The sequence below is a fragment of the Takifugu rubripes genome, unplaced genomic scaffold (genome assembly GCF_901000725.2).
Source record: "Takifugu rubripes unplaced genomic scaffold, fTakRub1.2, whole genome shotgun sequence".
NCBI classification, from domain to species: domain Eukaryota; kingdom Metazoa; phylum Chordata; class Actinopteri; order Tetraodontiformes; family Tetraodontidae; genus Takifugu; species Takifugu rubripes.
The window spans coordinates 40,868-54,844 of record NW_021821670.1 but is presented as its reverse complement, the minus strand read 5'-3'; the positions used below and the strand labels follow the sequence as shown (position 1 = coordinate 54,844).

Sequence of the window (13,977 nt, the reverse complement as noted above, 5' to 3'; positions counted from 1 at the left end):
TATGAATGAGGCTTACTTTAAACTGCAGGCCATCGAATATGCGGCTGAAAATGGCAATCGAGAAATCTTAGTGTTTTCGCTTTATGAGGATCTCCATACACGCGAGGACAACTGTTGCGCAGCGGCTGCCCGTGGATTACCAGGAGAGGGTGGCCATCTTCCGAACCTACTGCCGCGACAAGATAACCGCACCCAGCCACATCACCAACATGGATGAGATCCCTCTGACTTTTAACATCCCTTTGACCCACAAAGTGGAGAAAAAGGGGCCAGCACGGTGGCGATACGCACAACGGGGCATGAGAAGTCGTCGTTCACCGCGGTTCTCGGCTGCCACGGAAACGGACAGAGCGCTGGATGACGGAAGGCGAACACTCCTTCGCAAAGACTATGAGGCAGCGGCGGGCAAGTTATGCCACCATATGCGAGTGGATTGTAGATGCATGGGCTATGATACCGTCTTCATGTATTGGAAGAGCTTTCACAAAATCAACGCTGAACCGGAACCGGTCGGTGAGTCCGATTCAGATGATTAAGAAGAGGAATTCGGGATGTTGGACATTGAAATAGTGCAGCTGTTTAATTCAGATACAGAAGATGAAAACTTTGATGGTTTTGTGGCGGAAGAATGAATATTTTGTTTAATAAATGTGCCGTAACTCACGGTTTTACTTCCGTTGTCATTTTTTACTGTATGTTTCAGCATGCGCCTAATAATACCTTGTGTATGTTCTAAATACAGAAATAGCACCCATAACTGAGACTGCGCCTTTTAATACAGTGCGCTTTATGGTCGTGAAAATACGATACATTAGTAGAATTTAACATAGTTTATACTGTAGGCAACCAAAGATGTGAGTACTGTTGCACTTATGGCAGTTGTCTGGCTTCTAGCCCTTTCTACAAAACAAAAGATGTGTTTTCAAATTGTTGTAGATTTAATAATAATAATTGGAATCAGCCTTTTTACCTGAAACAATATTATTAAAAAGTCTTTGTAAATACTGCTTGAAGTATACAATTTGGCACCTGTTAATGAGTTTAGAATAAATATGAAATTTAAAAGGAAAGTTGGATAAATGGCACAAACTGTAGGAGTGATAAAAATCAATACAAAATTAAAGCCCTACTTTTTTAACATACTAGTTTATTTAAATTTTAGGTGCAGGTGAACTTGCCTGTAAATGTTGAGCTCATCAGCATAAAAATGAATGGCTGATGGTATTATCATTTTAAATATATCCTCTTTTCTTTTAGTGCTGTGAATCTGAAATAAACCATGTGGATGATGTTATTGGTTGGAGTTGGGACCTAGGGGACAGACAGTCAGACTAAATGAAAGAATGGACCTAACCCCTCCCTCTTCATATTCTAAATGTGAAGGGGACAGCTCCTTTATATGTCTGCCGGTAGTCTAAGGCTGGTTTGGTGACAAAGCTTACATGGATACATCACTGAATTCTTTTAATATAAATAGACCCCATGCAGAATTCCTTCTGTGGAAATATATCATGTTTAGTTTATTATTAGCTGTGTAAATCCTTCAACCAGTGACCGCTCTCATTTGAGGAGGGGTTTGATTACAGTGCCTCAGAATTGTTTATGAGCATGCAAGTGTTTGTCAGATAATCTCTCACTCTGACGTGTTGTTCATCAGCAGAACTTTAAAAGAAGAAGGCAGTCTAAAGCCACCACCAATGTTGATGTTTGACATGTTGGCAGGCAAGACCAGATAAGGTTTCACTTACTGGAATCAGTGCTTTGTTTAAAGAGATCAGGTTGAAATTTAAATTAAATGAATCCTAAGATTAAGATTCACATTCCCACCACCCCAGTCACAGGAAGCAATTAAGAACAAGAATAATCTATCACAGATGTAACATTGAGAAACCAGAAACTGCATCATCCTAAATATTAAATTGATTTAAAAGTAAAAGAAATGGAGGAAAGAATCATGTAAATCAAAATATCACACATCTGAAGATGTCTTTTATTAGATTTCATTTTTTCCTTCCAAAAAATAATGATAATTAATTATTGGTTTGGTAAATAAATTCCTCAAGACAATACTGCCATAAACTTAGTAAATTACATCTTAAAATCAATCCAAAACAATAAAGGAGGTGACAGTTTAGTTCTGGTTGTAATTCTTAATTTATGTTGTTGAGGTTATGAGTATTTCAAATGATTGCTGCCAAACTGGAATTAATCTATAAAGTGGAGTGAGAAATTACTGCCTGCAAAGTATCACTTGAAGGAAAGCAGCCAGACCAGATGGTGTCCCGGGACATGCTCATTATATGTGGGTGAGCTGTCTGCAAAGTATCACTTGAAGGAAAGCAGCTGGACCAGATGGTGTCCTAGGACATAGTGCTTACATGTGTTGACTGGTTGACACCTGTGTTCACTGACATCTTTCACATTTCCATAACATTTGCTGCTTTCCCCAATATCCCTTAAATAATTAAATCCACAATTATTTTGGCCTTCCCTTAGAACTTCTACTCTGCAATAGTTCAGTCTGTGCTCTTCACTGCTATCATTGTCTGGCTAGGCTGTGATTCAAATCTGAACAGGAGAAGACTGCAACGACAATCAGGACTGCAGAGAAAATGTTTTGGACCAATCAGCCAGGGCAGCCAGGACAGCCAGGACTTATACCAGTTCAGGGTGAGAAAGAGGGCCAGTAACATCTCTGGAGAGCCAAACCATTTAGACCTCTTCCCTCTGCCAGGAAAAAGTACTGTTGATCAAAAACAATAAAAACAAATTCTTCCTGCTGCCTGCCAAAACATTGGCTTGGTTAGTCACATTTCTAGTATGTAGTGACAAATTAATAAATGATTTAAAAAATATCTTTGAGTGAATTGTTGTGCCCCTTAAAAGTATCTTACAAGTTATTAATTCTGCATTTACTAATTCTATCTATCTATCTGTCTGTCTGTCTGTCTGTCTGTCTGTCTGTCTGTCTGTCTGTGTGTGTGTGAGCGCGCGCGCGTTATATAAAATAGTTATTTAGAATAACCCCCTATGTATACAAACTGCGTGTGTTTGTGTCACAATTACACAATCACTTTCAGTTTTTCGGCCCCGCCCACCGCCGCTCTCGGATGCGCGTCTGCTTCTGACTGTCGGACGGATCCGTTGGAGGGGAGCGCGGGGGGCCAGTTCCAGACCGAACCGAGCAGTTCAGCGTCTCGCTTCGGGATAAACCGTACGACTCTGAGGGGTCTCGAGGCACTTGATGGGCGTCCCTACTGGGCCTCGACGGTCCTAACTCGGCGTATGAGCAATTAATTGCGGCCGGAGGTGAGGCGTCTGCTTCTAGTTATTTTTTGCGGATTCATCCGCGTCACGTTCCAGCCAAACTTTGACGCTGCTCACACCTCCCCCCGTTCCCCCTTTTCTCGACCCTTCTCTCTCACTTCAGCCCCCCGCCTCTTCCGACGGCAGTTTGTGCGTGACTTTGCACGCGCAGAAACATGCGGGAATGCTGGTAGGTTTTAGCCACGATGTCGTTTTAAAGGCCCAAACAGGAAGCTCTGAAACTTTTAACGTCGGAATGCGCGTATTTGTGCGGGTGTGTCACACCAACCATCTGCGTCTACGCTCGCGAGCTTGACACTGTACGCTACATTATGCTGTAATGTGCTTGAGGCGTCCATTGACATGTTTTTTTTTACACGTGACGTAACAGTGACGTTTCTAATCGACGCGTGCGCGCGCGTATGCTTAGAAACTGCGCACTTGAGATTTTCGTGACAAATCGCACGCACATGGGTTCGGTGTTTCACCGTAGCATATAGTTGGTGACGTCATTTCCAAGACGTGCGCAGCCAGTAGTGCAGATTGTCCTGTTAGAAACAGGTGAATAAAAACATTGTTGGAATTCATCAGGAAATAACGGCGTGTTTCTATCAGATTAGGGGCTTGTTTTCCAATATTTTGCAGATCAGCAGTATTTTCTTTTTTTTTTTTAAAAAAGAAACATTTAGATGTAAATGGATTTCAATTTTAGACACTTTTGTCCAGGATTTATTCGTTTTTTTGTACATTTTTATGACTTTGACTCTTTTCTGTACTTCAGGTGTGAGAAGTCATGTGAAGTAACAGCATGTCCACACTAGCAATAACACCAGCAGCCGTGGTGCCACAGTAATGAACAGCATTTACTGTCTACATCTGACCTCAGACCTATTATGATTTTTAATGCGCTAGCACAGAGAGGGAAGTGAGATGATTTCTGGGAATGATTTACAAGTAGGATCAGACATATTGGACAAAGTTTATTTTGTTAGACTGTAAATTGAAAAAAGGACAAACTAATATGGTCCGAGGATGGAGAAAGATTTCACGCAATTGAATCTTTCTTTCAAGTTTTTGTCAAACTAATTGGACTAGCATTAGCCTTTAGCCACCACTTATAAACATTATATAACAATTGGTGATCGATCCTCATTGATTAGACAGGAGCCAGAACTGTTGCTTGCTGCTTATGCTTGGCTACATCATAAGACAAGTACTAGCTCAAGAAATGGCTGCTACAGGAAGGAAGCACTTAGTGAGAGACTTTAATCATTTCATCACCTGTTACCTGTGTCGAGGCTACCTGATTAAACCAACCACAGTCACCGAGTGCCTGCACACCTGTGAGTGAAATACATCAATATTCATAAGCATTTTTCTAATAATGGTTTGGGCTCACATCCTGCTGTCATTAATAAAACCATTTTATTCTTCAGATAAACAACTGAAAGTCTAGACATTTCATTGCCCACTTCAATTCACTTTCAATTTTATTGACTAAAAATTGGTTTCTAATGTGTAAAAAAAAAAATGTATCATTAGAAATTCAAACATATTGGAATTACATTTTTGAAAGATAGATTATGCTTGGTGACTGTCTAGCTGGTACCAATGTTAACTGATATTGCTAAATCCTTTCAGTTGGATGAAAAATCTTAAGCAGCTTTTCAGACTAAATGAGATGTACAATGATGTGCTCAAAGCCAAATGTCTTTTTTTTTTCTTTTTTTTTACCAAAGATGCTAATAATACTTCAGTAACCTGTGTTTGCGCCTTTCCCAGTCTGTAAAAGCTGTATCGTGCAACACTTTGAAGACAGTAACGACTGTCCAAAATGTGGAATTCAGGTTCACGAGACTAATCCACTGGAGATGCTCAGGTATGACTTACTATTTTTATTAGTAGTAGGAGTGATAGTAGTATTGTGATTATTATCATAAATATTAGATGTTGTATAGCAGCTTTTAAAAAACAAGGTCCTCTTCATCATTGGATCAGGGTTAGTTAGGGTTAGCTCTTTTTTCTGATGTGTTTTGTTCCTCTTTTAGGTTGGACAACACTCTGGAAGAAATCATTTTCAAGCTGGTACCAGGACTTCGAGAGAGTGAGTTTACTTTAAATTGTGCAACAATACGATAGGTATCTGCACATGTTTACAGGCTTCCATTTTACATACATGGAAGCTCTCATTGTGAATTCTGGAAAATCCCCACCAATCACCAATGTTGTCTCACCTCTAAACAGCAAATTCACAAGAGGAAGCAATATTAAATTTCTTATACTTTAGCCTGAGCTCTGCTCCCGAGATCCCAGTTTACAGATCTATCCATTCCTCTCGTCATTGCATTGGTGGGTTTAATCTGGGATTATTTCAAGGTTGTTTATGGATGCCACCAAGTTATTGATTTATTTTCATTTACTAGAAATCTGCATCCATGTGCTCTTTTTGTTTCAGCTTTTGAAAATTCCAACATTTTTAAATTCACATTATATTAAAATGGTGTGCAACTATGGGAATTGTCTCTGCCATTCTTAAATGGATTACTGACTCCCAGACCTGTAAAGGAATTGCAGCCGCAGCACTTTTGTGCAGTTTTGTGCAATCAGACTTGTTCTGATTGTTTGGAGTATGTTCATCATCATGCAGTACACCCAAACTAGCATTGACATTGCAGTTTGCACCAGAAGTCAGCTGAAGAACCACAGAGGACATGAAATCCTCCAGGTACAAAAACAGAAATATCAGGCTGCAGAGTGTGATGAAAGCACCAATGGCAGGCAAGAAGAGTTGTCTTCTCTACAAACAAAATGGATGTGCTATTCTCGCTCCCAGGGAATCAGATTGTATTAGATGAGGCATCCGTTGTGTTCTGTGTGGAGAGGTGTTTCATGGGAACATATTGTGACTTTAGCCACCTTACCCACTTCCACAGTTCTGGATAAGGAAGGAAGAGGCCTAGAACAACCAGTTTTTGTAATGTTTTTTAATGGTCAGAAATCTGCCTGTTGCTTATGTGTTTGAAACCTTTATTTGTTGCATTAGGGAAAATTGTCCTATTGTTCATTCCAGTGGTTTTATTTGTTGTTAATATGAACAGAAGAAGAACAGGATGAACTTGACTTCTGGAGGCAGAACCAGCCTAAAGCAAACAGCCAAGGTAGACTCTTCATGTCCTGTGAATATGACAAATATAAAAAATTTTCTTCTGTAACTACTGGTGTGAAAAGTGTACTGTTTATTTGTTGTTCTATTCTAATCATGGTGATTCCATTCCCACAAATCTCTTATCGTCTAGATGACCCATGATCAGTTGTAGATGTATGCCACATGTTTCAGATCTGAGTTTCCTCCAAAAATGTGCCACTGCTTCATGGTCTCAGTTTTATAGCAGTGGCTTGTAGTTATTCTATGCTATTTATATTTTTATTATTTATACGTATCAATAATTATATTCATATATTGTTTTTGTATTTATTATCTTTTATTGCGTATATTTTAAATTTACATTTTTTATTTATATTTTCTTTTCTGTAGACATACATTAAATATGTCTTTGTTCTTTGCGTGTGCAGTATCATGCGGCTGAGTAGATTATCACCGTCCCTCTCACAAAAATGTCATTTCCTTTTTATGGCTCAAATGTGACACTGCTAACATCTATTGGACAATGTAGATGTGACATCTCTCCTGGATCTATGTTAATCTCTCACTATTTTTTCATGTTTCCTTGTGTTACCTTCATTTTCCTTCTGGGTCTCTTTCTGGGACAATTACAGGCAACCCTAATCCTTTAACAAACTGTGTTTATATTAGCACATTTTTGTAAGGCGTCATCCCTCATCCTGTGTCTGGATTTTGTTTGTAGAAAGTTTAACTTTCCACAAGTTTGTGCTACCTGAAGTCAGGGTAGTTGGTCGGGACGGTGATGATTGTGACAATGGAGGTGACAAAGACTACCACCGCAGCGACCCTCAGATCGCAATCTGTCTAGACTGTCTACATAATACGGGACAGTCAGGCGAGAGCAGCGTCACGGTGTGTCTTCAGTATTTGTCCATTCAGATGTGATAAAACTGAAAACATCACTTTCAGCTGCTGGATGTGACTCAATCAAATGTGTTTGTTTAGGATTTGATGAAGAGGTTTATCCGCTGCTCCAGCAGGGTTACTGTGGGAACCATAAAGAAATTTCTGAGTCTGAAACTGAAACTTCCCAGCTCATATGAGGTAAAAAAACCCAACATTTTCCGATCAAGAGTGAACGTTTCTTAAGGTCAGATGTTGTTTCATTAAAGTTAACAATCAAACAGTTTTTCAGGATGTCTTGAGTTAATTGTTTACATGTTGATCTAAAATTTGTGTCCAGCATCATCATCCTCATCACTGTCAGGGTTTTCTTTCATTTTATATTTTTCTTTTGGCGGTGTGCTAATATCAAGTCTCCTGATTTTTGCACAGTTGGATGTTCTGTGTAACGGAGAGATCATGGGCAGAGATCACACTCTGGAGTTCATCTACATGACTCGCTGGAGGCTTCACAGAGACAATGTATGGCTATCAACAGAACCTCCTCCTTTTGTGTGTGTTCTTGTACAAGCTGCACGCGCCATTAGATTAGAAAATTTTTGTGAAAAGCGATTATAATTAGTCTGGTCCTCATAACTAAGGTTAAAGTTTTGCAGGTTCAGGTTAGAGTGGGGATAGGGTTGGGTGTCCTCACAAAGAGAAAATAACAAAAAAAATTATTATTAGGAATGTTTTTAAATTGATAGTCCCTCCCAAATTGTCATTATTATCAAGCCATGAAACTTCATTGTGGAAAAACAGGAAAATGCCCATTTCAAAGTGTACAGAAATAGTGCATCATCCTGGGTAGATGGGATGTGGGGTTAGGTGGTGCTGTGAACTGTCTTCAGAGAAGAGTGCAGAATAGAGCCATCGCTCTTCTACAGCTGAGGTGGTTTAGGTCAAGAACTTTCTTGATCGTCTTCTGGTAAGGTGTTCCTGGCATGTCCAGCTGGGAGGAGAAGCCAAGAACATGCTTGATGAGATTGTAGCCCTGGACAACAGTGATTATCATAGATGCCTGTTCAGATCTTGCACAAATCAGCTGCATTGACTTTCTTTATTCTGGCTCCTGATACCAGTAAAACCCATGGTGAGTGCTGTTGTTGCACCAGTAAATTCTTCTGAGTAACGTAATGAAGAATAAATAGAGTTTCCAGTGGAAGGTGTCATGTCATTCCTACATTAGAAGCATAAGTCCAGCTTTATTTTCCTCATCATCTATGCAGATAAAGAAAGGGAGGGTGATGCCCAGCATATAGGGTTAGCACGTGTTGTCAGGTGCATACAGGTTAGGAAGTTACAGGAATCGGTCTTAAGGTCAGAGTTGCATGGCTGTTGTAAACCCTGAAGTTACATTGGTCAGCACTGAACACACCACTGTTTTATTGTATCTAAAAATGCATTTGTTTCTGTTTCAGACATATCCGATGGTCCTGGAGTACCGTCCAAGGATTGACTTTGGTTAAAGCCTCCCTCTCACACACTCTCACACACACATATGTATGGAAGACATATAGAACCTATACAGTATTTGGACATATGATGTCATGAACTGTATCAATGTGCAGTATAGAAATGTATTTTTGTACAGCAGGTAATAAAGTCAAGAAATTATGTTGAAATGTTTTATGTTATATAGAATAATATATGCTACAACATGTGATATTTTTAATGTATGTTTCTGTGCCTAAAACCCTGATGGATGGAGTTGAGCATATTTTCTGCCTGTCTCTTTATTCAGTAGATTAAATATTGATTTTTTTATTGCTACTGTTGATAATTGTTTTCATGTTTTATTCTCATAAAAATAAAACAAATAGTTCAGAACATTTTTTAAATTTGCTTGAATTTTAACAGGGATGGCTGATGTTACATCGCTCCAATGAGCAAAATTGAACAAATAGAAACAACTGATGATTATGTTTATGACCCACTAAACTTCTTTCATTTTCACTGTTTTTACATGTGACAGACAGCAGAGGTTTGTGGGTAATGTTTATGATGTCTGCAAAACACAACAAGAGTAGATTTAAAGTGAGTGCCCCCAATGCCGCAGCTCTGGCCTCAGCCCTGAAGGTAAAGGAATCTCCTTGTGCCGCTTGACTTCAGTGTGGAGGAAGGAACGGGGTTATCACAACCATAATATGTGTTAAAATAGCTAAAATGTGCCTTAAAATGTTCAAAATCTTTTCCAGGAGTTCTTAAGAAATACTATCACACTTCTGTTTTTTTTATGGAGACTCTTGTGAAAAGCGAACTTAAATATGTTACAAATAAAAACTTTACGCTTTTAGTCATTTTTTTCATTACTGTAGGTTTTATCTACATATGCCATAAACATGTTTCACTGATTGCCAGTTTTTGTTAAACAGAAACAAAAATATGAAGGCCTTCATTTTGAAACAATTTCACAGCCTTTTCTGCACCATCTGGATATTGCTCAATTTTTATTTCAGGTCACACTGCCTAAGTATTACCACTTAAAGTATTTATTTTCTTAAAGTCACATGAGAATTTCACATGCCAGAAGTGTCAGGTATGACAATGACATGACTCAAGTTATGGACTCGAGTGACAACCTTCAGAATGTGCTGCTCATACAGAGAACGAATATCAAAGGTTATTTAGTGTTAAGATAAAGTGGATATTTATTTGTGAAGATGACTGAAAGAGGGTTAGGATAAACAGCTTGAGCAGACAAAACAGTAAAAAAACATGTTTGTGAAGGAAAATTATTACTTCTCTCTAAATTCTAAATTGTACTGTAGATTGACCTTTATTCTCAATTGGTGTCCTGAAGTAACTTATGAGCTCTCAGTGACCATATCTTAGTTTTATTTTTTTCCAGAGACAAAACAATGCTGAAGGGACAAACAGGCTACATGATTCTGTTGTGTCCAAGGTTAGCATCTTATGTTTGGGATAGTAAAAGACCGAATGGCTGGCACCATGCATGGTTGACGCAAGCCAATGACCTTCCATTTGCCTTATACTGTATACTTCTTGGTACAAATGTCTCATCAGAATTGGTGCTGGCACTGCATGCATGAATTGTTGCTTTGTTGGTATGTCTGTGAAGGTTCTCTATCATCCAGGTCACGGTAATCCTGGTAGTTGTATCATAGCAACTGGACAATTTGAGTTTCTTGAAGATGTTTCACCTCACATCCAAGAGGCTTCATAAGTTCTAGCTCACTTTTTGGGAGTTCCAGGTACTTGTAGTCTTCAAGAGCCATTAACACATTTGGTGCTTCAGTCACCTGGTTGGTGGATGATGTTTTCTCAGTGAGGAATCATCTAAAATGTTGCTGTGTTGGTACACTTCTGATCACTAAACTTCATTCAACACAAGTCATCTGAGTCTCCTGTTTGTGAGTTCCACAACTTGCAGAATTTCCATAACGGCATTTAAGGAAAGTTTTGTGAAGGTAAGGGTTGCATTAAAAAAGGCTGTATATTACATTTGGCTACTTCTCTTTGTAATCATTATAATAACAATTATTTTTTATGTATTTTATTAGACTTAGGCACTTGTGAAATAAAAGTAATAACCAGTTGTCCTTAATACAGTTAGCAGTTGCAGTTAGGCCATAGATCACATTAAATCATGATTTTCTGTAATTCCTTCTGCATCAGAGACTTAGTGGGGGAGGTTAAGCAGCTACTTCAGCAATAGACTCAGAGAGCCAAGTAAAAAGGATGCTTTCATTGCTCACACTTTCAGACTGTATATCTTTCTGCACTGTGTCTGAGCCAGGCACCTTCAGGTCTTCTAATCCCACCAATTTACACTGTGAAACGTATTTGTGCATTATCAATGCCTGTGCCACAATATGAATCAACAAATATATTGTTGGGGTCCAGGGTTCCCAGTCATGTGTTGTTTCCTGTTGTTTTCCTGCAGGTGGTGTGGAAGAGCCAATAAGCATCTACAGCTGGTGCTGCAGGTGGACACACCTGCCAGCAATGTCCGTCCTATTTAAGGACAGAACACCTGTCTGCCAGCGTTGGAGAGTTGTCATGTTTTTCATGGTAACCTGACTCCTGTTGCTAGTTGTTTGTTTTGAAGCACACACTCTGACTGTTTCCTGACAGCAGTCATGTGTGGGCTTCATTTTAATCTTTGTTGCCATGTTAATTTTGTAATTTTTGTAGGCTATGTGTGGCTGCATTAGGACTTTGATGACTGTGTTTTCTCGTCCGGGTGTGATGGAGAATGACGATGATTCTATGAATGAAGAGACTGCATGGTCAGTGTTAATAAAGAGCTGGTGTTTTTGAAGAACCATCTCAGTTTTCTGGACTAGCTTTGTTAGGGCTGCTCCCTCAACCTAATGGGAAGAGAACCTCATTGAGACACTTTTTCCTGCTCGTTCAAGGGCTCCACAGAACAGAACAGAACCAGTGACAAAGGGCATCCTTGCTAAAGTCCAACATTCAAACCAAGCTCCTACTCCCGTCGTCCAGAGACTGAACAACCCATAGCAGAGGGCTATGGCCCCCATACTTGGAGTCGGTGTGTAACTACGCAAAACCGATGTCGGACTCCGTAGCATTCTCTGGTCCCCTCCCCAATCTGGCCAGCGATGAGATGTTTAGCGGCATGTCGTCGCTTCGTCGCTGGCTGTCACGGTGGTGCCCCGAAAACCAGGTGGCCTTTATAGACAATTGGAGCACCTTTTGGGGAAAACCTGGTCTGATTAGGAGAGACGGTGTCCATCCCACAAGAGATGGTGCTTCTCTCATTTCTAGTAATCTGGCTAATTTTATTAGACCCAAAGTGACCTGACAATCCAGGGTCCAGACCAGGATGCAGAGTTGTAGTCTTACACACCTCTCTGCTGCTTCCTTAGAACCTTCATCCACCAACAATAACATATTTAACACCATAGAGGTAGTCTCTGTTCCACGGTTAAAAGTTCACCAAGCACAGAGCAGGGGAGCGGTCAATCACCAAAATCTTATTAAAATTAATACTGAAGCACAAGGTGGAGAAACTAATATCACAATTAAGTGTGGACTGTTAAATATTAGATCTCTTTTGTGTAAATCCCTGTTAGTACACGACCTGATAGCGGATCATCACATTGATTTATTTTGTCTTACTGAGACCTGGCTTCAGGAGGAGGAGTATGTGAGCTTAAATGAATCTACTCCTTCTACCCATCTTAATTATCATATTCCACGTGTTACTGGTCGAGGAGGGGGAGTGGCAGCAATCTATCACTCCAAGTTATTAATTAATCCCAGACCAAAACATGGCTTCAGTTCATTTGAAAGCCTGACTCTTGGCATCACTCATCAGAACTGGAGGACAGAAAAGCCACTTCTGTTTGTAGTTGTATATCGGCCCCCTGCTGGTCCACATTCAGAGTTCCTGTCTGAGTTCTGATTTCTTATCTGACTTGGTCCTTAGAACGGACAAAGTCATTATCATTGGAGACTTTAATATCCATGTAGACGTTGTAAATGACAGCTTTAGAAATGGCTTCATTTCATTACTTGAGTCAGTTGGTTTTCTCAAGCAGATAAACCAACCAACTCATAGCTTTAACCACACCCTAGATCTAGTCCTGACTTATGGTGTTGAGGTAGAACATGTGTCAGTGTTCCCTCAGAACCCACTCCTGTCAGACCATTCTTTGATCACTTTCACATTTATGATTAAGGATTCTTCTATGCTCAGAACAAAGTCTTACTATAGCAGATGTCTTTCAGATAATGCTGTAGCTAAGTTTAAGAAAGTGATCCCTGTGCTAATCCCAGGACCACTGTGCGTTTCCCCAGGGATCAATCACTACAATCTTAGCCCTGCTGAGGTTGACTCTGTTGCTGAAGGTGCAGCAACCTCACTGAGAATCACACTTGATTCTGTTGCCCCCCTGAAAAAGAAAATAGTAAATCAGAGGAGGTGTGCCCCCTGGTATAATTCACATATCAGGACCCTCAAGCAGAAAGTGCGAAGACTGGAAAGGAAGTGGCATTCTTGTAAAATAGACAGCTATCATGTAGCCTGGAAAGACTTTCTATTAGGTTACAAAAAGGCCCTTCGCGAGGCTAGAACAGCTTATTTTTCTTCTTTGATTGAGGAAAATAAGAGCAACCCCAGGTTTCTTTTCAGCACTGTGGCCAAATTAACTAAGAGTCACAGTGTTTTAGATCCACGTATCCCTTCTTCCCTTAGTGGTGAAGACTTCATGAGCTTCTTCACTGATAAAGTTCTAGCTATCAGAGAGAAAGCTAACCAGGCTATCCCAACAACTGGACCATCACCAGATGTGCCGACTGTGGGAATATACAGGTTCTCCAACGAGCCCTTAAACTCCTTCAGCCCTATACATTTTTCTGAGGCGTCATCGCTAATTCAGAAATCCAAGACCACCACGTGTCTTTTAGATCCCATCCCAACACACCTGTTGAAGGATGTTCTACCACTGATAGGCAGTTCTATCCTGGACCAGATCAATGGTTCTTTAGTGACAGGTTATGTACCCCGGTCCTACAAGGTGGCAGTGATTAAGCCGTTGCTTAAAAAACCATCACTGGATCCTGATGTGTTAGCAAATTATAGGCCAATATCCAACCTTCCTTTTATCTCTAAA

At 40.0% G+C, this 13,977-nt stretch overlaps 1 protein-coding gene across 2 annotated transcripts; it reads left to right on the top strand.

The window, feature by feature from the left end:
- Positions 1-3,107: 3,107 nt before the first annotated feature.
- Positions 3,108-9,668, top strand: LOC101068653 (polycomb group RING finger protein 5-B). 2 transcript variants are annotated; one of them, XM_011617560.2, is made up of 10 exons: positions 3,108-3,309; positions 3,431-3,496; positions 4,088-4,649; positions 5,089-5,185; positions 5,355-5,410; positions 6,405-6,464; positions 7,173-7,342; positions 7,436-7,534; positions 7,766-7,855; positions 8,794-9,668. In XM_011617560.2, the coding sequence occupies exons 3-10, from the start codon at positions 4,496-4,498 to the stop codon at positions 8,839-8,841; spliced, it is 774 nt and encodes a 257-aa protein (XP_011615862.1). In that variant the 5' UTR covers positions 3,108-3,309; positions 3,431-3,496; positions 4,088-4,495; the 3' UTR covers positions 8,842-9,668. The 2 variants fall into 2 exon arrangements, with proteins under 2 accessions (XP_011615862.1, XP_029688421.1); XM_029832561.1 differs by having other exon boundaries at positions 3,108-4,649.
- Positions 9,669-13,977: the final 4,309 nt, after the last annotated feature.